Raw genomic sequence first — 25,122 nt, forward strand, 5'->3', positions numbered from 1 at the left:
GAAAAATTGAGAACACTCCTGAGTTTTCAACATGAAAACTGACAGGCCATGGAGAATGACCCAGAATAACCACCACCTAGATACAGCTATCCTAAAAAAGTTACTGGATTTACTAAAATTATTAGAAAAGAATTATTTGGACAGCCAGATAAAATGACCAAGTAAATTCTTAAAGATGGGGGTGGGGAGCAGACGGCCTCAGATTTCCCCATAGCAATACCAGATGCCAGAAGACCATGGTGTAATGCCTACAAGATAGTCAAGGAAAGAAGGTAAGAGCCACAAATCCTATAACCAGCCAGGCTGCCCTTCAAGTTAAAAAGCTAGAGATTAAACTATTCTGAACACACAAGAATTCAAGGGATTTTTTTTTCCCAAGGGCTCTTCTTGAGGAATATAAGACGACAAACTTCAGTAAACCAAGAGAAAACTGGGAGAAACCACAGCAAGAGGACTGGCAGTGAACACTGTAAGTTTTTAACTGTAAAACTAAGATTAAATATATATATATATATATGGGAAGCACTGTATGTTTTTATGTTTTTAATAAGACTAAGATTTAAAATATATATATATATACATATACATATGGGATAGTGATAATACAGAAATGAAACAAGGGAGAGGAACAGATGGAATAGAAGATGGGAAGTCAAGTAAGTACGCTGATTGTCTATTTGTAGAAATGGGGAGTTAGCTATTATTCAAGGCTGACAAAACAAACAACACAAACATAAGCAGCTTTACGAACACAGGGAAAACATTAAGGAAGGTAACATTACTGACTAATATCAGATGGATGAGGGGAGGGAAGGAGAAGAAAGGAAGAGCACACCAGATAATTTTATCATTGCTCTTAGTGGGGACCAATAGTGTCTAAATAAATGATCACTAAGCAAAGTTATAATCATAAAGGTAACTATTAAAACAAAAATATAAACCTTCCTAGAATTGGAAGTCAAATACATACACATTCACACTCAAACAAAATAAAACAATGTCAACAGACCACATGGTGAAATAATTTAAAAAACTTCAAAAAACTAAAGCCAAAAGAAGGAAAATATAATATGACAGAACCTGAGCCAATCATATGGCCTGATCAATATGACTGATTCATATCAAAAAACATAAATACACTGGTAAGGATGCGGAGATATAGGAACCCTTGAAATTTCTGGTGGGAATGTAATGTATGGTAGGTTCTTCAAAGAGTTAAACACAGAATTCCCGTAACACCCGGCAATTCCATTCCCAGGTATGTAACCAAAAGAACTGAAAACAAGGACTCAGAGACTCCTACACCAACGTTCATGGGGCATTTACAATGGAATATTATTCAGTCATTAAAAGGACTGAGATTTTGAGACAGGCTACACATTGATAAACCTTGGAAACATTATGCTAAGTGAAATAAGCCAGACACAAAAACAAATACCGTATGATTCCACTTACATGAAATATCTAGAATAAGCAAATTCATAGAGACAGAAAGTAGATTAGAAGCTACCAGGGACTGAGGGAAAGGGAACAAAGACTTAATACTCAACAAATAAGTTTATGTTTGACGAAAAAGTTTTGGTAATAGATGGTAGTGATGACAGCACAATACTTTAAATGTAATTAATGTCACTAAATTATACTTAAAAATGATTAAAATTGCAAAATTTATATTGTTTGTGTGTAACCACAATAAAAAATGTGGTTATTGTTTAGAATGTAAATAGCCTAACTTATTTATTAAAAGAGAAATATTTTCAAAATGGATCTCAAAATAAAACAATTAAATTCAAATAAATACAAAAGAGACTCAACTAAAAGTGATTCTGAAAGACTGAATATTAAAAAAAGGGCAAAGGCATATCAAAGTGCAAATAAAAAGAAAGCAGAAATCATAATCTTAATATCAGATAATATGGCATTCTGGCCAAGAAGCACTAAATAAAGACAAAGAAGGAAGCTTCATAACGATGAAAGATGCAATTTACAAAGAAGATATAATATATAATAATATATACAACAACATATATATAACAATATAAAAATAAAGTGAAAAAAGTAGAAGTTCAGAACAATGTGTATAATTAGCTGCCCTTTGTATAAAAAAGAAGAAATATTAGAATCTATCCTTGTATTTTCTTGTATATGCAAAAGCAGCTTGGGAAGAACATCAGAAGAACTGAGCCAGCAAGTTCCTAGTGGGATGAATGCACATCAGGTAAACGGAAGACAAGGAGAGGAGAGAGACATTTCACCGTACGTTGTTTTATACTCCTGGGGTTTTGAGTCATGTGAATGTACATTATATGAAATACAAACTGCTTAAGACCAACATCCACTGTATGCCATACACTATGCTTGCTGCTGGAGATGTACAAAATGAAAAGATATAGTCCTCCCTCTCAAAGACCTTATCTTTTTTACAGTTGGGTAGATACACAGGTAACACACCAACAACCGAGATATAATATGCATAATTCTTCATATGAAGACTTTATGTTCAAAATGCTATGAAATAGCACCTATTTCTACATAAGGAAAATGAAGAAGACTTTTCAGGGAAAACTGCTCTTTTGCTAAGACTTAAAGAGTGAGTCAGAGACTATCAGTGGAAAAGGATATCCCAGAGTAGAAACAAGAGGAAAAGGCAATGAAGTAGACAGAACAAAGGCTATTCAAAAAATCATTACAACTGATTAAGGATTTTGTAAGAGGGAGAGTGGCTAGCATTGAAGCTGAAGAAGATGAGAACAGGGCATTCAATTGCCATGTTACATAATCATACCACTGACTCCATGTCAGGCACTGTGCTAAACAGTGGGGGACTAAAGAAGCTCCTTCCTGAAGCTCACAGTCTAGAGGACAATGTCCAGGGAAGGCAATCATTTGATGCCTTCACCTTTCCTGGCTCTGGCTCTTTGCACATGCTGTTGCCGCTATCAGAAATGTTCTCTCTGCAGTCCCTTACCTCACCCACCCCTTGCCCCGCAAACTACTTTTTTAGGACTCAGATAAAATGACCCTTGCTCTGGAAGCATTCTCTGACTCCCCAGACTAACTCAATTAGTTCCACTTGCTACTTACTCCACAGCATGCTGTGCTTCTTCATGACAACTGCTCTTAGAATTATTCATCAGAATTATTCATCTGTCTTCCTCTCCAAATTTTAAGTGAATACAAGAGCCTTGTTCACCACTGTATTCCCAGCATTATCACAGTACTTAGTACACAGCAGAAATGAGTATTACTTAACGAATAAATTTTAGAACAAAATGGAATCTTTCCTTATCACTTAAGTTGATTACAACAAACCCAAATCATTATTTTATGATTTATTTTTATATTATTAGTATTTAAATTACGATATTCATACAAGTCAAGTATTTAAGACTTGTGGTGTATTCTCCATGGCTCCAAAAGGCTACATAAAAGTATTTTTATACTTTTCTCTCTTCTCACAAATCATAAAATTGCCACTTCCTACCACTGTCAAGCTCATGTTTCCAATAGATCTTCTGCTTCTAATTTGTAGCTCTCCATCTCCATTTAAGCAGATAAACTCAGTTGTAAAGAATATGACTGGCATAAGACCAAATAATAGTGTGTGTGTGTGTCTGTGTGTCTGTGTGTGTATCATTTTTAAGGACTTTTTACTGGGGGGTGGAGCAGGGTGGAAAGGAAACACAGGTAGGAAAGATGCTCTCTTTTACGTAAACTACTTAAATATCACTGCATGATTTCTTTCATTACCCAAGCCTTTTAATACATTCTAAAAACTGCAATTAAAAGTTAAGTTCAGATAACTGTCACTATACATTTTTTCATTCAAAAAAAATCTGAATGCTTTTGCTTTTGTGAGCCTCTTCTTCCACTAATAAACATTAAACATTATATTTCATGACTGAGTTGGTATGAAGGCAAACATATTAATTTTATGTATTGAAACATTTTATTTGACCAAAAATTCATTTTCTCTTCTGATTTTAAAGGATATGAAAACATTTTCTTGATCCCATAAAGTCCTATGAGCCCTGGGAACGCTGCCTTTCTGGGCCTAGTGCATAAATCAGGCAAGATATGAGAGCTTTATAAAATTGCAAATGTGTCTATTAAGTGTCAGACAGGGTTTTTATCTACCTGTCTCAAAAGAGCAGATCTGCTAAGGTGCACTGTGCCAGTTTGGATGCATTATGTCCCCCAAAATGACATGTTCTTTAATGCAATTTTGTGGGGGCAGACTATTAGTGCTGACTAGGTTGGAAACTTGTGATTGTTTCCATGGAGATGTGACTAATAACACCTTTGATTAGGGTGTGACCTGTTGATGGGATTGTTTTTATGGAGGTGTGGCCTCACCCCTTCAGCTTGTGTCTAGAATTACTGGAGCCCTATAAAAGCTCAGAAAGAGAAGTACTTTAGAGAAGCTGCATCTGAGAGAGACATTTTGAAGACAGCCGTCGAAAGCTGAGGCTGACGTTCCAGAGAACACCATTTTGCAATGCAACCTGGGAGCAAACAGATGCCAGACGCATGCCTTCCCAGCTAACAGACATTTTCTGGATGCCAGTGGCTTTCTCCAGTGAAGGTACCCCATTGTTGATGCCTTACCTTGGACACCTTATGCCTTAAGACTATATAACACTATAACCAAATAAACCCCCTTTATGAAAGAAAAAAAAAATCTGAAAAGAAAAATATGAAAGTAAACATTCCATTGTATAAAGTAAGAAAAGAACCACTTGAAAAAAAATGGTCCACTATATTGAGGAAAAAAATATTTAAATTTCAATCAATTCAAATTCATCAATATTTTCCCATTTACACATACCTGAAACTGAAATGTATCTCAAAATCAAAAATTGGCAATTTTTTCCTTCTCAGTTGTACATAAAATAATGGTGCACCTAATACTTGATGGCACCTTAGATTTGGTGAATGGTGGTATATAATTTTACATTGTAAAAATATTTATCAATAAGCCTTTATTTCTCAACTAAATAATTCCTAATTATCTGTTCACGATATTAGAACATTCTCTCTCTCACCTCACTCAAATGAAAGACCAAATGCTGACATTATCAGGGGGAAGGATTAAAGAAATCAGTATGAAAGAAAATAGAAGAGAGGTAATTTGGTTTCACCGAGAAATTTTACCATTTTTAAGATGTCATCAAGTTTAGTAAATAAAAAGCGTTCCCACTTTGCTTTTTTTTTTTATAATTGTGGAATATAACATATTTACATGGAAGTAATAACTTTCCAAGTGCAATTTAACAAGAATTTAGAGAGCAAATTTCAAATAATGTTATGGGCTACAGTTTCACAGTTTCAATTATTTCCTCATTGTAAAATATAACATATATGTAAAAAGTTGATAGCTTTCAAAGTATGATCTAACAAGCAGTTATATAGGAAATTTCCAAGAATGTCATGGGTTACAGTACCATGGTTTCAGCTATTTCCTTACTGTAAAATATATATACAAAAAGGTGATAATGAATACAAAACTCATTTATATATAGGCCAAATTAAAATTTTCCTGAAGAAATCTTGAGTGAAAGCCCTCAGAATTCTTACCTTTTGAGGATAGTATCTCAGCTATTTATAAACTATATATCATCATGAAAGTTAACAAAATTCTTTAATTATTCACTGTTGAATAAACAGAAAACATTTCTAGGATTCCTAAGATCAACAGTTTATGAGTAGTCCCGAAATTTGCAGGTAAAGTAGGGGTTTTAATTTAGTGTAATACTGAACATCAGAATTCTCTGAAAGCACTGTGCAACTGAATATGCTTCTTAAGTCACCAGCAACATAATCATTATTGTGATTTCCAGTTCTATCCAATGACTCTTTAGGGAAGATATCTCAGCTGTAAACTATCATAACTAACCAAATAAGCTGGAAATTTTCATTTATACACCACTGCAAGAATGATATAATTACTGAATTAGTCTGACGCTTATGCAAAATAAAAACTCTCCAAAAAATGTATATACCCTTTTTTCTCCTAAGAGGCAAAAATATAAGGCAATCACTTCTAGCAATTACTGAGTTATTATTATTCTTAGCATTTCTCGTAAGATTACAGATGGGGGGGGGGTCATGCAGTGATTAAGACGGCAAAGTGAGAAGCTCCACGGCTCCATCGCCCACAGAAGGCTTCAACAACAAGCAGAACTGACATAAACATCTTTCAGACACCTCCACAAAATAGTTAAAGGAATGCAGTAATAGGGTGAGCACCAAATCCAGGAAAAGCCTACTTAAAATGGTAGGATCTCCTGGCACCCTTGCTGGCTCCTTCCACATCCCCACAATGGCTCAGTGCTGAGCCGGCCTGCACTCCCAGTGCAGGTTCCTGGTGCCAGTTCCAGAGAAAGCAGAGCAACCTCTGTGCAAATACTAGGTTTGCATGCATGTCTGTGCCAGTCTGTCCGGTGGTAGCTTGAGGAACTGAGCTCACCAACCCAGAACTTAACCTGTGCACAGAGGCTGTGAGCTTTCCTACAAAGGTTTGCTGGCTGAGGGACATACAGGGCAGCTCCTGGGACTGTGAGGTAACATGTTTCCTGTGGAAAGGGAAAATTTGGATCTGTGTAAACAGAGAAATTCTTAGGGCCATCCATGTATACACAGAAAAGATGCATGCACAGAGAAGACCAGAGAGGACCCTATACTTGTGCCCCAGGCTATTCTCTAAACTTGTTAAGACAGCTAAGCTCTGAAGGAGAGCACTCACACGGGTCAATCTGCGTAGACTGAGAAAGGTGATGTTTCCTTTCTTTCTTTCTTTCTTTTTTTTTTTTTTTTTGGTTAGTTCCTGGCATTGAAAGAAAGCTCTGTCATAAAGCTAACTGGATACAAGCTTAAGGAACAGATGCATTTCAGAGATAACACATTAAAATACCCAAAATGTCCCTATTGCAACAAATGATCACAAAACATACAAAGAAATAGGAAACACTGGCTTGTGCAAATAAGCAGGATAAAGAATTAGACACCATCAATGAGAAAGACCAGAGTTTGGGAATACCAAAACTTTTTAAAAATGGTCCAAAATATGCTCAAAGCACTAAACAAAACCATGCACACAGAACTAAAGAAAACCAGGAAAATGACAGATGAACACAAAGAAAATGTCAATAAAGAGATAGAAACCATGAAAAGGAACCAAACAGAGCTGACAATCACACTGAGAGAAATAAAAATTTCTCCAGAGAGGCTTAACAACAGAATGGAGCTGGCAGAAAAAGAATCAGTGAACTTGAAGGTAAGACAACTGAAATTATTCAGTCTAAGGAGAAGGCTGAATAAAAGGTTCTTGTTCACCGAGGAAAAGTGAACAGAGCCTAAGAGACATGTGGGACACCATCAAACATTCCAATATACACACTGTGGGAGTCCCAGAAGGATAAAAGAGAGAAAAGGGGGCAGAAAAAAATATTTGAGGAAATAATGGCTGAAAACTTCCCCAATTTAAATGAAAGACATGAAAATACACATCCAAGAAGCTACATGAACTTCAAGCAGGATTCACCCTAACAGACCTACACCAAGACATATGATAAACTGCTGAATGCAAAAAATAAGGAGAGAATTCCGAAAGCCACAAGAGAGAAGCAACATGTCATGTAAAAGGGAGCCTCAATAAGACTAAGTGCCAATTTCTCACAGAAATCCATGGAGGTAAGGCGGCAGTGGGATGACACTGAAAGTATGAAAGCAAAAACATGCAAACTAAGAATTCTAAATTGAGCAAAACTATCCTTTAAAAATGAGAGAGAAACAACACAAAGAGTGAACCCTAACGCAAACCATGGACTATAAGTTAATAAAATAATAATATTGTTTTATCAATTGTAACAAAGGTAACCCATTAATGCAAAATGTTTAAGAGGGAAAACTGTGGAGGGGGTATATGGGAACTTTGTATTTTCTGCATGATTTTTCAACCTACAATTACTCTAACACAAATTAGATTAGATAGATAAATAAATAATAAAGGAGGGTTAAGGCATTCCCAGATGAACAGAAGATAAGTGAGTCTGTCACCACAAGAAATGCTAAAGGGAGATCTTCAGGTGGAAAGGAAAGGATACTAGACAATAGAATGAATTCGTATGAAACAATAAAGAGTTCTAGTAAAGGTAATGACATGGGTAAATACATTGTATTTTGAGTTTGTAACCTCACTTTTTATTTCCTACAGGATCTAAAATGCAAATGCATAAAAAGTAATGATAAACCCAATGGTTTTGGACTTACAACATATAAATATGTAATTTGCGAAAAGAACTACCTAAAGGTGGGGGAGAGAGGGGTATACAAATATAGTGCGTGCATGCTAAATTAAGTTGAGATTAATGAGACTGTTATAGATTTAGGATGTTAAATTTAAGCCCCATGGTAAGCACAAAGAAAATACTGGAAAACCATGCACAGAAAAGAGTTTCTAAAGGATTCACTAAAAAAAGTGGGCAAAGGCCTTGAATAGACATTTTTCCAAAGAGATGTACAGATGGCCAGTGAGCACATGAAAAGAAATGGCCACTGAAGAAATGCATATCAAAGCCACAATGAGTTACCACCTCTCACCCACTAGGATGACCACTGAAAAAAAAAAAAACAAAAAAAAGAAAAGTAACAAGCGGTGGAATGATAAAAGAAATGGGAAGCTCAGTGCACTGTTGGTGGGAATGTGAATGGTGTACCCACTGTGGAAAACAGTTTGTTCCCCAGGAAGTATGAGCATGGAACTGTGATATATGACCTGGCAATCCCACTTCTAGGCATATGCCAAGAAATTAAAAACAGGGACGCAAACAGATTATCTGTACACCAGCGTTAGCAGCACTCTCCACAGCAACAAGGGGATGAGGTAACCCAAAGGTCCATCAGCAGATGAACAGATAAACAATGTGGTCTATACGTAGAGTGGAATACTGTTCAACCCTAGAGAGGTGTGGTTGTGAGCATGCTGCTATCTGGGTGAACCATGAAAACATCATGCTGAGTGAAATAAGTCAGATACAGATGGACAGATAGTGTACGATTCCACTTGTGTGAAATAGCTGGAGTGTGCAAATTCATAAAGACAGAAAGTAGAGTACAGGTTGCAGGGGTAGGGTGGGGAGCTAATGCAAAATGGGTCCACGTTTCTGTGTAAAGTGATGGGAAAGTTCTGGTAATGGATGGTGGTGAGGGTAGCAAAACATGAGTGTGATTAATCCCACTGAATTAATTAGTATATTTTGGAGTGGTTGAGATGGGAAAGTTCATGCTGTATATGTATCCACAATTTAAAAAGAAGGGAGAGAGATTAAGAAATGACAACAACTAAAGGCAACGTGTGATTCTGGACTGGCTACAATAATGGAGAAAAGACCCAAAGGACAATATTGAGATGTAAGAAAAATCTGGAATATAGATTGAAAGCTCACGTCAATGTTAAATGTCTCGAACCTGATAACTGTACTTACGGTACTTGCTCCTAGGAAATGTACATGGAAGTATTAAAATAGAGCTCATGGAGCATGATGAATACAACCTACTCTCAAATGTTTAGAAGATGATAGACAGATAGATTGATAGGCAGGAAGGCAGAGAGAATGAATTAATGAAAGGGAAAGAAAGAAGGGAAGAAATATTTTTAAAATGTGGCAAAACATTAAATGTTAGTAGATCTGGGTATGGGGTGTAGGGGTAGGTTGGAGTTCTCTGTATGGGATTCGTATTATTTTTCAACTATCCTGTAACTTAGAAATTATTTCAAAATAAAAAGTTAAAAAAAAACAATTAGAAGTGGGAGGAGGAATGGGGAATTACTGCTTAACTGATTAGTTTCCACTCTGGGTGATGAAGAAGTTTCAGTAATGGAAGGTGGTGATGGTAGCACAACATTGAAGAGTAATTAATGCCATTGTACTTAAAAGTGGTTCAAATGGTAAATTTCATGTCATATATATATTACCATAATAAAAACAACTAGAAACAAGTTGTAGCAAATAAGTTAAAAAAAGAGTGGGTACCTGTTGGCTGAGTAAATTCAAAAGAAAAGTGATATTTATAAAGAGATAATTAAATGAGAACTTTGATTTTATAACCATTACTACAGAGTAAAAAAAACCAAATTATTCTTTTTTTAATACTTACCTTTGTCTAGGAACTATGAAGAGTGCTCGTACCAATTTCTTCCTATTTGCTTTTGTGTTCATGTTCATGCAAAAATCCATTGCTGCCTATAGGAGAAAAGGCAAACTTTTTTTTTTAAAGTCCTTGATTTAGCTACTGAAAATAGAACCCCAATTACTACAATGGACTTCTACTTGCTCCTAAACATTTCAAAATGGTTTTAAAACACAATTATTATAACCATAACTCAAACTGCAAGGTCAGTAAGCTTAGTCTTTTCTACTTACATACCTAAAAATATATACTTCATACATTTTTTCATTACAACCTAGAGTTGAGAACAGAACTTCGAGTGGGGAGCTTGAAGACCTACCGTAATTATGCGAGAAGTGCAATCAATGCCTTTGGTCTGATTAGTCATTTAAATCAATGCAAATATCAGGGAAGTTTTCTGATAGAACTATAAAGTAGCAAGAGTATTTATAAGCCAACAAAAATTACTAATGCTAATAAGGATAACAAAAAAAGAATAAAAATTAACTACGTATGAGAGACAGGCACAGATTATTCACAAGCATCTGCAAGAATATCCTTTAGATATCTCAAATATGTTCCTTCCATAGGTTCACAAAATTATTTTATCATTAATACCAATCCTTTGGTGGATTTAAAGATCAGAACAAATAAAAGATTTTCAGACTTTCCTGATTTGTAAAGGATTTCTACTCTTCACTCTATATTAAAACACCTCCCAACTGATTAAAACTTTTGATGAAATGGCACAAACCAATGTTAAAGTATTCACCACAATTGAAACCTTACATGAATATCTGTCGAGAGAGTTAAATCAATGTCTTACAAAACCTTTCTTTCTGTTTTTACAGATGTAATAACATCTTTTCGGTTATAACAGTAACATTTATTTCCAGGTAATTAGAACAACAGAGAAAAGCTGAAAACACACTAACGTTCTTTCAAGAAATTCACCCACATGAAACATTTAAACTTCTGGTCCTCAGCATGGTAATATATGGTGTCACACAACTCCTAATAAAAGACAGCGTCACAAATAAACGACATCTTGGGATAAAAATGCCAAAGTTCATCTACTCAGAAAAGGAAACTGGTTATTGGTTAACATCGGAGAACTTCACAAAACTAATAATGTCCTATGTTTCAACAAAAATTAAGAAACAGACTAAAAATAAAATATACTTCAGTAAGTATTTATGAACATTATCCTTTAAAATACATACGTTTTTTGTAGACGCTTTCTAAATGAATTTTATAAACGTAGAGAAAACAACCCTCAATAGTCAAATGCCAATTAAATGCAAACAAAACAACAAAAAACACCATAGTGTTCAAAACAAAGAAAAAAAACTGTTTCAAAACTCTCCACAAACTGTGAGTTAATAAAGCATGTGAATACCTGGTAGAAGTTCAATAAAAATGTAGAATAGAGGAATAAAAGACTACATGAGTTGAAAAATTCATAGAATTAATGAACTAGAGGAAATTAAAAAGAAAAAATCAGCTTCATATGTATATTAACTTAACTAATTCCTGCCATATCTTGAGAAATAGAAGCAAAGGAACCCCTACCCTAGCGGTGTCTGTCTGTCTGTGTCACAACTGCTCCTTAAAAATTCAGTAAGCAGTTTTTAGAAAACTTGTTTCAAAACACTTCAGATCAATCAAAGACTGTTCAACAGTCATTTTTTAATTTTATTAAGCAAAAATAAATACTTCTGTCAAGTGAGTGAAGAAAAAGGCATTACTGTGAATGACACTGACCAGAAACATTACCGAAAAGGAATCTTCCCTTTGGATTATATGGAATATTTGGAAAAAACAATCAGAGAGCTTGAAATGGAAAATCCAATCATGTTAGAAACTGAAAAACTAGAACTGAACTGTGTGAAAAACAGAAACACAAAACACAAAACCAGTTTACGGAAAAGCCCTGCAAGGGGGTGAGACTCTACAGAAGCCCACAGACATCCTCAAGTCACCCCATTTCATTTTAAAGTACATGTACACATTTTTCAGTCAGTTGATTTCAGAATAACAACATGCAAAACAATAGCTGGAGGCCATAAATGAGTCCTTGACTCAATTATATTTTTTAGAAAAAGATTAGGCTCTGGCAGGATTAAGTAAAATTTGGGTTTTTCTCTTTTGTGAACACTGAAATAAAACATTTTTGATTCAGACAAGAAAAGGACTAATTCATTCCCTCAGATTTGTTACTTAAGGAATTAAAATTTAGGAAAATATTCACTTAGGCCCTACTCAAATTATCTGCCCTTACAGTAAATGAAAGAGAGAGAAACATTCATACCCAGTCAATGACTTCATGTATACAAAAAGAATTTTAAATTGCTCACTTACATATAAATAGTATAAAGGAGTATCATACTCCCCCACTTCATAAGCAATTTTATTTTTTAAGAGTTCAATGCCTACTTTTTCTAACTACTAGAAGAACTGATATTTAGAGTGCCATAAAAAATCTTAATGGCAGTAACATAATAAAGTTAAACAAGCAAATTCTTTTATCCCTTTAGTACTAAATTAAAAGTGAAGGTTTTATCTTATGGCACACATTCCCTTTACCCAGTTTATGGACAAATGAGTAGAAAAATGGGGACAAAAAGTCAATTAATAATATGGAGGTGGGGGGTATGAGACTTTTGGGTATTCTTTTCACTTTTATTTTTACTCTCATTTTTATTGCGGTGATGGATGCACAGCTATATGATAACACTGTGAACAATTGTTTTATACTTTGGATGATTTTATGGTATGTGAATATATTTCAATTTAAAAAAAATTTTAAAAGAAATAAATGAGGGGGGAGGAGGGGTATGGAAGGTTTTGAGTGTTCTCTTTTATTTTTGTTCTTATTTTTATTTTTATTTTTTGGAGTAATGAAAATGTTCAAAAACTGTGGTGTTGAATAAAATAAAACTATGAACAGCTGTTGTACACTTTAAATGACTATATGGTATGTGAATATATTTCAACAAAAGAGATAGTTTTAAAAAGAGAAGGAAAAAAGGCGAGCCAATCCTCATTTTAAGAACAGATGAATTCATGTATACAAATAGCACAGTCTATGCACAGATAAAACAAGATATCCAGATCTTGTTAGTATTCTGCCTATGAAATCGTGGGAAAGTCTCAACTGTTCATCCATAAAATGAGGGGCTAGGACCAGATGATTTCTAAGAACATTTTTGGTTTTATAACTCTTGCCGTCGTTGTTGCTAAAAGCCTGTCCTAAAGTTATTTGCAGCTACATAAGTATTGAATTAAAACAATTCATAGGTTTTCCTATTTTTCATAATACTTTCCTGTTAAGCCATTTAAACCTTTACCAACGTATATGGAAGAAATTCCTTTCACAAGGTAGCTTATTCCCGGAGGAACCCAGCGGGTTCCAATAGGAAGGGGATGGCTCCTGATTCTTCATCTGGCCTTCAGAGAGCTAACTTAAATCTAATTATGTGGTCATTACTGGCAACAACTCTTAATACTGAGATGGATACTAGAAAAATACATTTTTATGGCCTGACCTCAGATTCATAACAACAATGCTACTAGGATACAAACGTGATGAATCCTACCTTCAACTTTAGGGATAATAAAAGTAGGGGGTGGGGATGGAACAGGAATGTCAAAGTATGTATCTCCTTCATCCTTTTTCATATCCAGTAAATACATCAACATTTAGCAGGGAACAGAGCAGTCATATCCAAAGCTCAGAAAAGTAATCTAGCAATTATTTTGAGTTCTGCCTCACAGAAGAGAGAAAAAAAGTCTGTCTCTTAAGAAAGCAGAAATAAATTCTGTTATTTGCAGGATTTTTGAATCTGCACAATGACTTAAACACTCCCAAAGTAAGCCAATTTGGAATAAGTTTCAGGTCTATTTGATTACCTAAATAAGTCACTGAAATACAATTATATATGTGAAGAAAGGTTAAACTAAAAGTAGAAAAATAACCTGACTTCTGTAGTTCTTTATAAGGGACCCTTCAAAGCATCACAAGAAAAAAAAAAAGATTACCTTTCACTGTGACCAAAGAATGATCTAAAGCAATGGTTCTCAACTTTTGGCCTCAAGAGTCCTTTATACTATTAAAAATTATTGAGGACCCTAAAGAGTTTAGTTTATGTGGGTTGTATCTATAAATACTAACTGTATTAGAAATTAAAACTGAGAACTTTTTATAAAATATTAATTTATTTAGAAGTAGCAATAAACCTGCTACTTCAAGTTTTATGAAAAATAAATTTTTCAAAATGAAACCTGTTTGAGAAGACAGCTGGATCTCATATCTATTTATGCATTCAATCCATTGTGATGTGCTGTTTTTGGATGAATAAATGAAGAAAATTTGGCTTCGTACATATTATATAGTCTATTAGAAAAGGAAAGCATATTTTCTTAAGGATTACTTGCAATGTGGACTCTGAAACCATATTGATAAACTTTTTATGCTCTGTTAAATTAAAATCCAGCAGTCTATCTCACAGCTTGAATCGATCTTTTAAAACTAATGCATGATTTTGTAACACTGTGTATTGGTTATTTGGAAAATATTAGATCACTGAGCTATGCAGGGCTTCCAAATGTATATATGAGATAAATAATTACATTCTTTAATATCACCACCAATCTCATCAGAAAAGTCTTATCAATTAAGTCTCTTCAGAAGAGTGTTAGAAAGCTGTCAAGCTACCAGTGATGGATATAAGTTTTCCAGAATTGTACTCTTCATTGAAAACTAAGATTTGATAACTGACAATAAATTCTTTCAGTTGTTACCTTGAAGTGACAGGCTCACTTTGTTCATTTTAGAAAAATGTCTGCCAAATACCCAACTCTGTCTATCAGTTCTGACAACTATGGAAAAACTGACTACTTTAGCTTGCAACAATCACACAAGCACTTTTCCTTGAGCCAACCTCAAAAGAGCAGAAGTGCTTTACGTATAATTCATATTTTGCCGAAAGTATATTCAAAGGATGAAATTTAATAAAATCACTGATTTTCACTGAATCAAGGAGATTCTTAAGTACAACTGGCATATTTTTTAAAAGTGCAAATGAATGGCAGTGAAGAATACAATCACTAGTACATTTTGATTCATGCTAAAATGCAAGCAGTTTTATCCACCATCACTTTTGCAAATGTCAAAAACAGTGAAAAAGGCAAAAATATTTAGTATTATTAACAAAATAATTTTAATCTTGTAGACCTCCTGAAAGTGTCTCCAAAACCACCAGGGAATCACATACCATACTTTGAGAACCTCTGATCTAAAACAACAGTTTCCAAACTGTGGGGTCCTCATGAGAAGGGTGTCAAGCCAACAGCATTCTGGAGTTAGTTCACACCCAACCAGAGCATCAATGACCAGGTTCTATTTTTATGTGTGTTTATCCTGGAGCCCTATATAAGATTTAATTTGAGGAAATGGTTCATTCTATGGCATATAAAGTCTGGAAACCACTGACATTACTAGTTAGAGCTACCTAACAAGGTCTACATGCTTGAGGACAAATACAGAAACATAAACATACCTTGTCTATCAGATCTCTATTGACACAGTTGGGCAACTGCTGGAGAAAAGCATCTACTATGAGCTTGAGATGAGATCCAGTGCTGGCTTCTTCATCTTCTTGTTCTAATATAAAATTATTTTTTAAATAGGTTAACAAAACAAAACAAAACAAAACAGAGAACAACTAAGAATAAAAAATATCAAACTATTATTTATTTGGGAAATAGATAAATCTAGAGCCATTTTCCTGTGCAAATAAATAAATATAAATAACCACCTTTGAGCTATTACCCGAGAAAGTTTGGGTATCTCTAGAATCATAAACCCAAATCACTTTAATCTTTCAGAAATCAACTATAGAAAAGTAAACATTCTGCATTAGATACTGAAGTTCATATTAAAATGCATGTAGCTTTGTAGTATGTCTGTTATTTTATCTCCCAGCATTCCTTCCCCCAGGCTCTGTCAATTACCGGTACTCTCAACCCTTGCCTCTGAGGAACTAAGCCTCCCCAGTTCCACATGATTTGATAGGGGGTGGGTGCTGCCAATCAGAGCAGAGCATACCACCATTCCACTTGGCCACAAGAGCGAGCATGACACAGGACTAGCGAAAGAGCCCGTTCATGATATTTACAGACAGTGGAAGAGAGAGTCTCTTTTCCTCTGATTCCCTAGCTGGTATGATTCAAGCCTCAGCAGCCTCCAGCCATGCCTGCCCTCCCCTCCTGACATGGAGAAAGAGAATCTGCAATAGGAACAAATGAAGCCACCAGAAAGGCAACATTGACAGAAGGCAGGGAAGGCGTACACAGAGAAGCAAACACATCAACAGACCTAACAAAACCCTGAGAGTCCTGGAGGTCACTGGGCTTCCCAGTTACCTAAGCCAAAACATTCTCTTTCATCCTTGAGCTAATTTAAATTGAGTTGTTATCACCTATAGCCAAGAGTCCCAACTAATAAAGAAACCTGTTAGGAAATATTTAGGTAATAATGTACACAGCAATGATGTACAATGCTTATAACTAAATACAAATCATGACTCAATTACAAAGACACAAAATTATCACAGTTGAACTAATATGCTAGTTGTCTTTCTATCCCTCACCATTTGAGTACAACTTTCAAATATCTTTATATTTTGTAAAGATTATGTCACAGAATAAAATAAATTAAGGACAACGCTAGCAAGTAATCAGAGAAGAATAAGGAGCATCTATTAAGATATTCAGAATATATGATCACTAAAGCTTTCAATCACATAATCTTGGGTATATAGTGTTTTGTTTAAATCAAATTCCCAAAAAAATGGCCTGGCAACAGAATAGGGAATTAAAGAACCATATCCTTTGGCAAGTTCTATGTAAAAACTAATCAAAAATGAAAAATTTTGAGAAAACAGCACTTTACCTTGTTCATCAAGAAGTTTTTTTGTAAGATCTTCAGCTTCGTCTCCACCCTCTAACTCCAAAGTGTCATCATTAATTTCTAGATTCTCCAACTCAAGTTCCAAATCATCAGGACTTGATGCCTCCTTATTATCTTTAGAGTCTTTTGCCTCTGTTTAAAAATGAAGAATTAAAAATCATACTGAAATTATGATGCCAAAAAAAACTGTTTAAGGATTCACAAAATCTCCAAAACTTGTCTCAGAATCTGCACAGTGCCATAAACCTGGCAACAAATTTGGATGAAAATTTAACACATTCAGACTTTATGAAGTATTGTATTATGCTCTTTGGAAACAAGGACCATAACTTCTTTGTATCTGTTTGCCACTTGTTCACTAAACAAAGAAATGGATAAATCCATGGAGAGATGGATGGAGATTTACATGGACTGAGGGTTAGTGCTAAAGATAAAGGGGAAATAAAGTTGAATAGATAAAAGTGAATTCAGATTAAGGAGGGTCTCATATCCTGAAATGAGGAGTTCAGATTTCTTCCTTTATGTAGCATGACCTCCACTGGGTCATGAGCAGGAGGTAACATTTAAATGTGATATTATATAAAAATTAATTTAGCAGCAATATAAGATAAATTAGAAAGACAGAAAAAGCTAGATATCGTAAAGTCAATTAGGAAGATATCCTTTTAAGTTTAGACGTCCAGGGAAAGAACCAGAAACGGGACAAAACAAAAGAAAATGGCCAGGAGTTAGTAAAAGGCTATAAAGGAAAGATAAAAACAAAAGAATTGAAGTGATAATTGTTGAAGCTGAGTGACAGAGTAAATGTGAGTTCAGTATACTAGTGTTACTTTTCTGTCCGAAAATTTTTGTAAACTTAAAAAAAAAAAAAGAAACCAGAGTTCAAGAGTTAATGCTTAAAGGTGATTGAGTTACCATGCAAACAGCTGATATTGTATCTCTCATCCTCGTCGTCTCATTTTCTCTCATCTCCAAATTTCTGCACTGAAAGCAGAAATTTCCTACTGATACATAATGCCATGCTATATTTAGGAGAATCAAAGCTCTAACTAGTATGGATTGGTTTTCCTGCCTCTAAATACAGACAGACCACTATTTTCTCATTCATTCATTCCTTACTTTTGTCAAAATTCTTTCATTCAACAAATGTTTATTAAATTCCTACTATATGCCAGGTACTCTTCTAAACACTGGGGACATACTGGAACTAAAACAGACCCAAATCCCTGCCCATATGGAGATACAGACACTCCCCAGTGCTGCCTGATGCCTGGCTATCAAAATCCCACATTTAAGTGATTAAGCTATGTATTCAAAACCATGCTAAACTGTCAAAACACTCAGAAAAAGCTTAAAATGTGATTTTTCTCAAGAAATTTATAATCTATCTAAGGAAATTAAATTAGTATGCATGAGGAGGTCAAGTGGGGGAGAGTGGAGAAAGGGTTCCAAGCAGAAAATGGCACAATGTAGAAGGAGGAAAGAAGACTGGCCTGCTCCAGAAACTGAAAAAGATGAAAAAGGGTAATCGTGGTAAGAGACATCTGGTAGACCTCAGCCAAATCATGCAGGATCCTAGAGACCATATTAACAATTTTAAATTATATTCCAAGTGCAATGTAAAGTATTTAGGCAGGAAAGTAAAATTAATTTCTAGGATGTAAACAAGGGAGAAAGAGCAAATAAAGGGAAACCAGATAACCTCAGGTAAGAGATAATGGTAGCTTATACCTGAATAGTAGTAGTAAAGATAGGATGAATTTGAGATACATTTGAGAGGATGAATCAACTAGATTCAATTAACTATTCCCTCTTCCTCAACCTGACTGACCCTAAAACACACTAACTTTTAACAGGGCATATGAAGGTGGGAGCCCATGATCTCAAAGCTTTTGATTTCTCTAAAGAAACCCTTTTTCACAAAGACCCTGGGATATCTAGCCTACAAAGAGTATTACAGATAAAGAGCATTATATAGCTAACACTTTCCCTAACAGTTCAATTGGGAAAAATTAGTATCTTACCAAGATCTCACATGAATTCATTGTAAGTTAGTATAAACATACATTTTCAAATTAATTTACATTAACTTAAATGTATGTCAATTATCACCCTTTCAGGTTCCATTCCATATTATTCTGTCATTCATTTAATGTAATGACCCAATGTTCACATTACAAAACTAGCAACTACATTAGACAAATACTGTTTTGAAGCTAATTTTTAACATCAACAGCACTTATGATGTAGCATCACATAACATTTGGCTGGTCTTTGTCCCCAGTTTTTGAGGAGGTAACCTCTACATCTCTGGAATTTCCAGTAAAAGGAGTACCTTATGTTCTTCAAGGTGGGCCCAGGACCACACTTGATAGTTCATATGCTAATAAGATGACAGAGTGGGGCCAGCCACACCTGTTGTTCAGGGTTGGGGGGTGGTCACACCAGGAAGACCAACCATTTGATTGGGGGTCTGGAGACTGAGTTCAACCTCATGGTCACTGATTCCACCAATCATGCCTACATAAAGAAATCCTATATAAACTCAGGACACTGGAAGCTCAGGTGTGTCTCCACGATGGAGAAGATACATATTTATGCTAGGAGGGTGATGCATTTTAATGCCAGGTGTAGAGGAAGGAAGCTTGTGTATGAGACGCTCCCAGACCTCATCCTATATGTATCTTTCAACTATAATTAAAACTATTACTATAGCACATTCAGTCAGTTGTGTATTGTTCTAGCAAATTATCAAACCCAAGGTGGGGGGGGGAGGGGTGGGAGAACTCCCAAATTTGTAGACAGTTAGCCAGAAGTGCAGTTTGTAACTAAAGGGCAATCTTACACTCCACAACCTGTGAAGTCTGGTCTAACTCTGGGTAGAATCAGAATTGAATTGAGTTACTGGCAGTATTTTCAGTTGCCGATTGAACTCTTGAACCCTTATATAAGGTAAATATTTTTCCTCTAGAATTTACCTTTGGAATCATCTTTGTTGGAGTCTTTGTTCTGACAACTTTTTTCATTATCTTTAAACAAGATGGCTGGGACAAAAGCTTTTAAATCAATGAGGTTCTCATAAAAATTCCGGGCATCTTCATCTTCCCATATGCCACCTTCCAAGTCATATTCCCCAGGCTTACCAGGTGTAAATATATCAATTCCAGGTCCATGCTCTAAATAAAGTAAGTTATAGGTAATTAACACCATTTCATGTACAGCATACAAAATGTGACAAAATAAGATATTTTATATTTTCATTTTATAGCTGTTATATCTAGAGTGTTTCAATTAGCTTCTTCAGACAACGAGTACTTGAACTGTATAATAACTACCTTTAACATAAAATCACAAATTTTGCTTTAAGTAAAGCCCTAAAACCAGACCAGGTAAGAAGACAGTATAGGATAAAGACACTTTTCTCTTAAATTTGCTTTAATTAATATAATACAAAGTAGACGTGATATATTATCGTGAAGCTCAAAGCCAAAATGAAAAATGTGTAAACCTGCCACTCCTAAAAGATCCAGATTAAAGTTCCAATTCCACTTGTTTTGTTTTTAATGACTTTCAATACTCTGTACCATTTATGCTGCAATTATCTTCTCAAGTCAATCATAAACAAGCCCTAAACTAAAAACCTTCCCTCCCTTGAGTATTATTCTTAGTAAATACTAGAGTGACATAAAAGTTGGTCAGTTGCCCACAGACATAGGGGACTGGTGGTTTGATGGGTTGAGCCCTCTACCACAGGTTTTACCCTTGGGAAGACGGTTGCTGCAAAGGAGAGGCTAGGCCTCCCTGTGGTTGTGCCTAAGAGCCTCCTCCCGAATGCCTCTTTGTTGCTCAGATGTGGCCCTGTCTCTCTAGCTAAGCCAACTTGAAAGGTGAAATCACTGCCCTCCCCCCTACGTGGGATCAGACACCCAGGGGAGTGAATCTCCCTGGCAACGTGGAATATGACTCCCGGGGAGGAATGTAGACCTGGCATCGTGGGACGGAGAACATCTTCTTGACCAAAAGGGGGATGTGAAAGGAAATGAAATAAGCTTCAGTGGCAGAAAGATTCCAAAAGGAGCCGAGAGGTCACTCTGGTGGGCACTCTTATGCACACTTTAGACAACCCTTTTTAGGTTCTAAAGAATTGGGGTAGCTGGTGGTGGATACCTGAAACTATCAAACTACAACCCAGAACCCATGAATCTCGAAGACAATTGTATAAAAATGTAGCTTATGAGGGGTGACAATGGGATTGGGAAAGCCATAAGGACCACACTCCACTTTGTCTAGTTTATGGATGGATGAGTAGAAAAATAGGGGAAGGAAACAAACAGACAAAGGTACCCAGTATTCTTTTTTACTTCAATTGCTCTTTTTCACTTTAATTATTATTCTTGTTATTTTTGTGTGTGTGCTAATGAAAGTGTCAGGGATTGATTTAGGTGATGAATGTACAACTATGTAATGGTACTGTGAACAATCGAAAGTACGATTTGTTTTGTATGACTGCGTGGTATGTGACTGTATCTCAATAAAATGAAGATTAAAAAATAAAAAAATAAAAAAATAAAAAAAAGTTGGTCAGTTGATAAATAACCGGAAAAGGGAAAAAAAAGATGAAGGAATACACAGGTATATCTGTAGAGGGAAGAACACAATGTATATATTTACACATATACGCACACACATTCACAGTCTAGCTTCACATACAAATGTATTTCTTGGGTTTCATGATCATAGGAACATTTATGAACTTATCTAGTCTTACTGTACTTTGCTGCAAACTAGAATATGACTAGGAGAATGACTGTAGATTAAAAATAACCTAAAGAAAGTTATTCATTAAATGTCATTTAGGATAAAAAACTACAATAAAATACTGGATCAATACTTCATTCCTTATATTCCTTACTACAAGTGTATTTAAACACAAAATTATCAGAACACTAAACCCATACACCAAAAGGAAAAGACTAATAAACTAAAAACTTCTTTTTAATGAAAAATATAAACAAAAGCAAATGACAAACTAGAAGACAATACTGGCAAGATTTATATGAAGGAATTAACGTCTATAATACATAAAGAGGTTCTACAAATAAAAACCCAATGGAAAAACTAGACAAAGCCTGTGAATAGATGAATAAAAGCATACGAAAAGATCTTCAACCACAGTAAGAGTCAGGATAATCAAAATAAAACAAACATTTATCAACTTGAGCCATTAAATTACACAGCATTTAAAAGAATGTAGGGAAATAAGCACTCTCATTCTTCTTAGAGTACAAATCGATATAACGTAATTGTGACGTAATGTGCCAGTATCTATCAATATTTAAAATAAGCATAATCTTAGATCCAGCAATTTTCCTTCTAGGAATCTATACCACAGAAATAACTGAAAATGTAAACTAACATTTATAAGGGTGTTTTTGTAGCACTGTTTGTAACAGAATATGGAAAGAATCTAAATATCAGCAAAAGGGTTGACTGCACATAAACACTGTGTAATATTAATCAGGTCTTAAGAGGAATGAGGTATATTTACACAAACTGAATCAGAAAGCTCTCAAAAATATATTATTGGAAAAAAAAAGCCATGTAAAACATCTTATTTAAATTAACAATAAAGCTATATACAGAATCTAACAATATATATATGTTGCTTATGTGTAAGAAAGGTCTGTACAAATTCACACCAAATTGTTAATGGTTTCCCTGGAGAATGGAACAGATCTGCCTGGAGACTCACTTTTTACTCTATAATATGCATAAATATTTAGCATATATGAAAAATCATGTATTTGCAAAGTAATTGCACACTATAAAAAATTCAATTTCCCAAGGGACAAAAAAATCAATCAAAACTCAAGGAAAAACTGGGGGAAAATATGTGCAATGCATATGAAAAAGAATAATTTCCTTAATATGGAAGGTGCTTTTACAATCAATAAAAAGAGAGCTAAAGATTTCAAACAGGTATTTTGTAAAGAAAAAAATATAAAGAAAACAGCCAATAAACTTAAAAATGCCCAGAATTTTAAAAAAAAATCAAAGAATTGTAATATGGTAAGGATGTAGAAGCAGTCATTCTCATAATACTTAGCGGGTGTGTAAATTTCTTTAGAAGCAAATTTGGCATCAAATATTTTAAATTAAAATGCATATGCCCCACCCTACCCCAAATGCATATGCCCTACCCCTTTTAGCCTAGGAATTCTACCTCTAGGAATTTATCCCTGAAATACTAGCATAAATACGGAAAGTCTTAAGTATAGAGATTTTGTTAACAGCATAGATCATAACAGCTAAAAATGGAAATAGCTTAAATATCAACAGGGCAAGTTAAATACATTATAGTACCATTATACAATAGGGTATTACTATATAGTAATTTTTAAAAATTAGATGGCTCTGTATGTATTCTGATATGAAATGACATCTAAGACATATCATTAACTAAAAAAAGCATTTGCAGAATAATATATACAACATGATCTCATTTCTGTGAAGTTAAAAAGGACCACTGAACAATTTAACATGTTTAAAACAGGTTTCTAGAATTTGTACTTAAGGCCAAGATAAAGGACCAGGGACCAGATTTAACCTCCTGCCTGAAACAACTAAAAAGCCAGAAAGTGATATGAAACAATGGTTTTCAAGCACTAGACATGAGACAGTGCAAGAAAGTGATCCCTGAAAAAGAGGGGGAAAATGAGCTCTGAGATCGCCCTACCTTACTGCCTTGGAAGGGGACCCCAGCAGTCTCCCTGAATTGAGGAGACAGAGCTAAGAGTCTGCCAAAGCAGCTAGAGTTTGCAAGACAGAGTACCAGAGAGAAGAAAGCAGCACAGAGACAGAATCTGAAAGATCTACTGAGGGTCCACCTTGAATGTTTAGCTGAGTACTCATCAGCACATGTGTGGAGAAAAAATAACAACCCAAAAGGATTAGTACTCACACAGAGGCTCACAGAGGCATAGGAAGAGGTTGTGTGCCCGTGAGGCAGACTGAAAGAACCTCCTAATTCACAGGAAATCAGGTGGAGTACCAGAAGGGTTTTGTGTTGGTAGTTAGAAAAATTAACCATAGCATAAGGGCTGTTCCAATCCCAGCTAATGTAGCTTAAAAGCAAGCCTTGAATGGACAAAACTGTTTCCTAGGTGTGTCCCAGAACAAAACCAAAGGGATATCTGTATCAGTACAAAAAAAATCCAGCATACGTCCAATAAAAAAATTACCAAATTTGCAGAGAAGCAAACCAATACAATTCGTATTAAGGAGGTCAATCAACAGAGACCAACCCAGAAAGCATGCAGGTGATACAACTAGTAGACAAGGACATTAAAACAATTATATTTCATATGCTCAAGAAGCTGGAAGAAAGACTATGTTAAACAGATATGTGGAAAATATAACCAACTTCTAGAGATTAAAACCACATCTCTAGCTCTCTGCAGAATGGTGGAACCCTGACTTCACTCTCCCCACCCACCACAATCAAGATGTCTTCTGAAAATTCAATAAAATACTCAGATAATTCCATGGATAACTGCTGAAGAGGAAAAATGATGGAGATTCAATGGCAACAGAAATTTAGCTGACAAAACTCACCAGTTTTTAAAAGCTTCCATATTTCCTTTGGCAACTGACATTCAAAAGATTACTGGAGTTATCAGTAGAAGAAATTCAGACACAGAGAAAGCCATGGGGAGGAGCCAGAATCTGAAAGTCAATGGAAGCAGGAAAAGAAGGGAGGACATCGACATGTGACATGAGAAAGGGGCACAAGCCAAGAAATTCCAAAGATCACCAGCAGCCAGCACCAGAGTGTCACAGACATTGGATGGAAGCATGGCCTTGATGACAGCTCAATTTTGAAATTCTCCTAGTCTCAAAACCGTGAATCAATATTCTTGTTTTTTTAACTCAAGTCCATCTAAGACAAATGCTTTAATAGATACATGCCAAAGTTCTGG

General features: G+C 35.2%; 1 protein-coding gene across 3 annotated transcripts in view; it reads right to left on the bottom strand.

The window, feature by feature from the left end:
- The window catches only part of UPF2 (UPF2 regulator of nonsense mediated mRNA decay), a 144,975-nt gene that overhangs the window by 96,865 nt on the left and 22,988 nt on the right, over positions 1-25,122 (bottom strand). For 2 of the 3 annotated variants that reach the window (XM_037845225.1, XM_037845226.1), the window contains exons 5-8: positions 20,122-20,319; positions 17,126-17,275; positions 15,732-15,835; positions 10,159-10,244 (exon numbers count right to left, since the gene is read on the bottom strand). In XM_037845225.1, the coding sequence (XP_037701153.1) occupies positions 10,159-10,244; positions 15,732-15,835; positions 17,126-17,275; positions 20,122-20,319 (538 nt within the window). The remainder of the gene's footprint in view (positions 1-10,158; positions 10,245-15,731; positions 15,836-17,125; positions 17,276-20,121; positions 20,320-25,122) is intronic. The other variant, XM_037845227.1, reaches the window with a different exon arrangement.

Source organism: Choloepus didactylus, chromosome 8, assembly GCF_015220235.1.
Source record: "Choloepus didactylus isolate mChoDid1 chromosome 8, mChoDid1.pri, whole genome shotgun sequence".
NCBI lineage: Eukaryota > Metazoa > Chordata > Mammalia > Pilosa > Megalonychidae > Choloepus > Choloepus didactylus.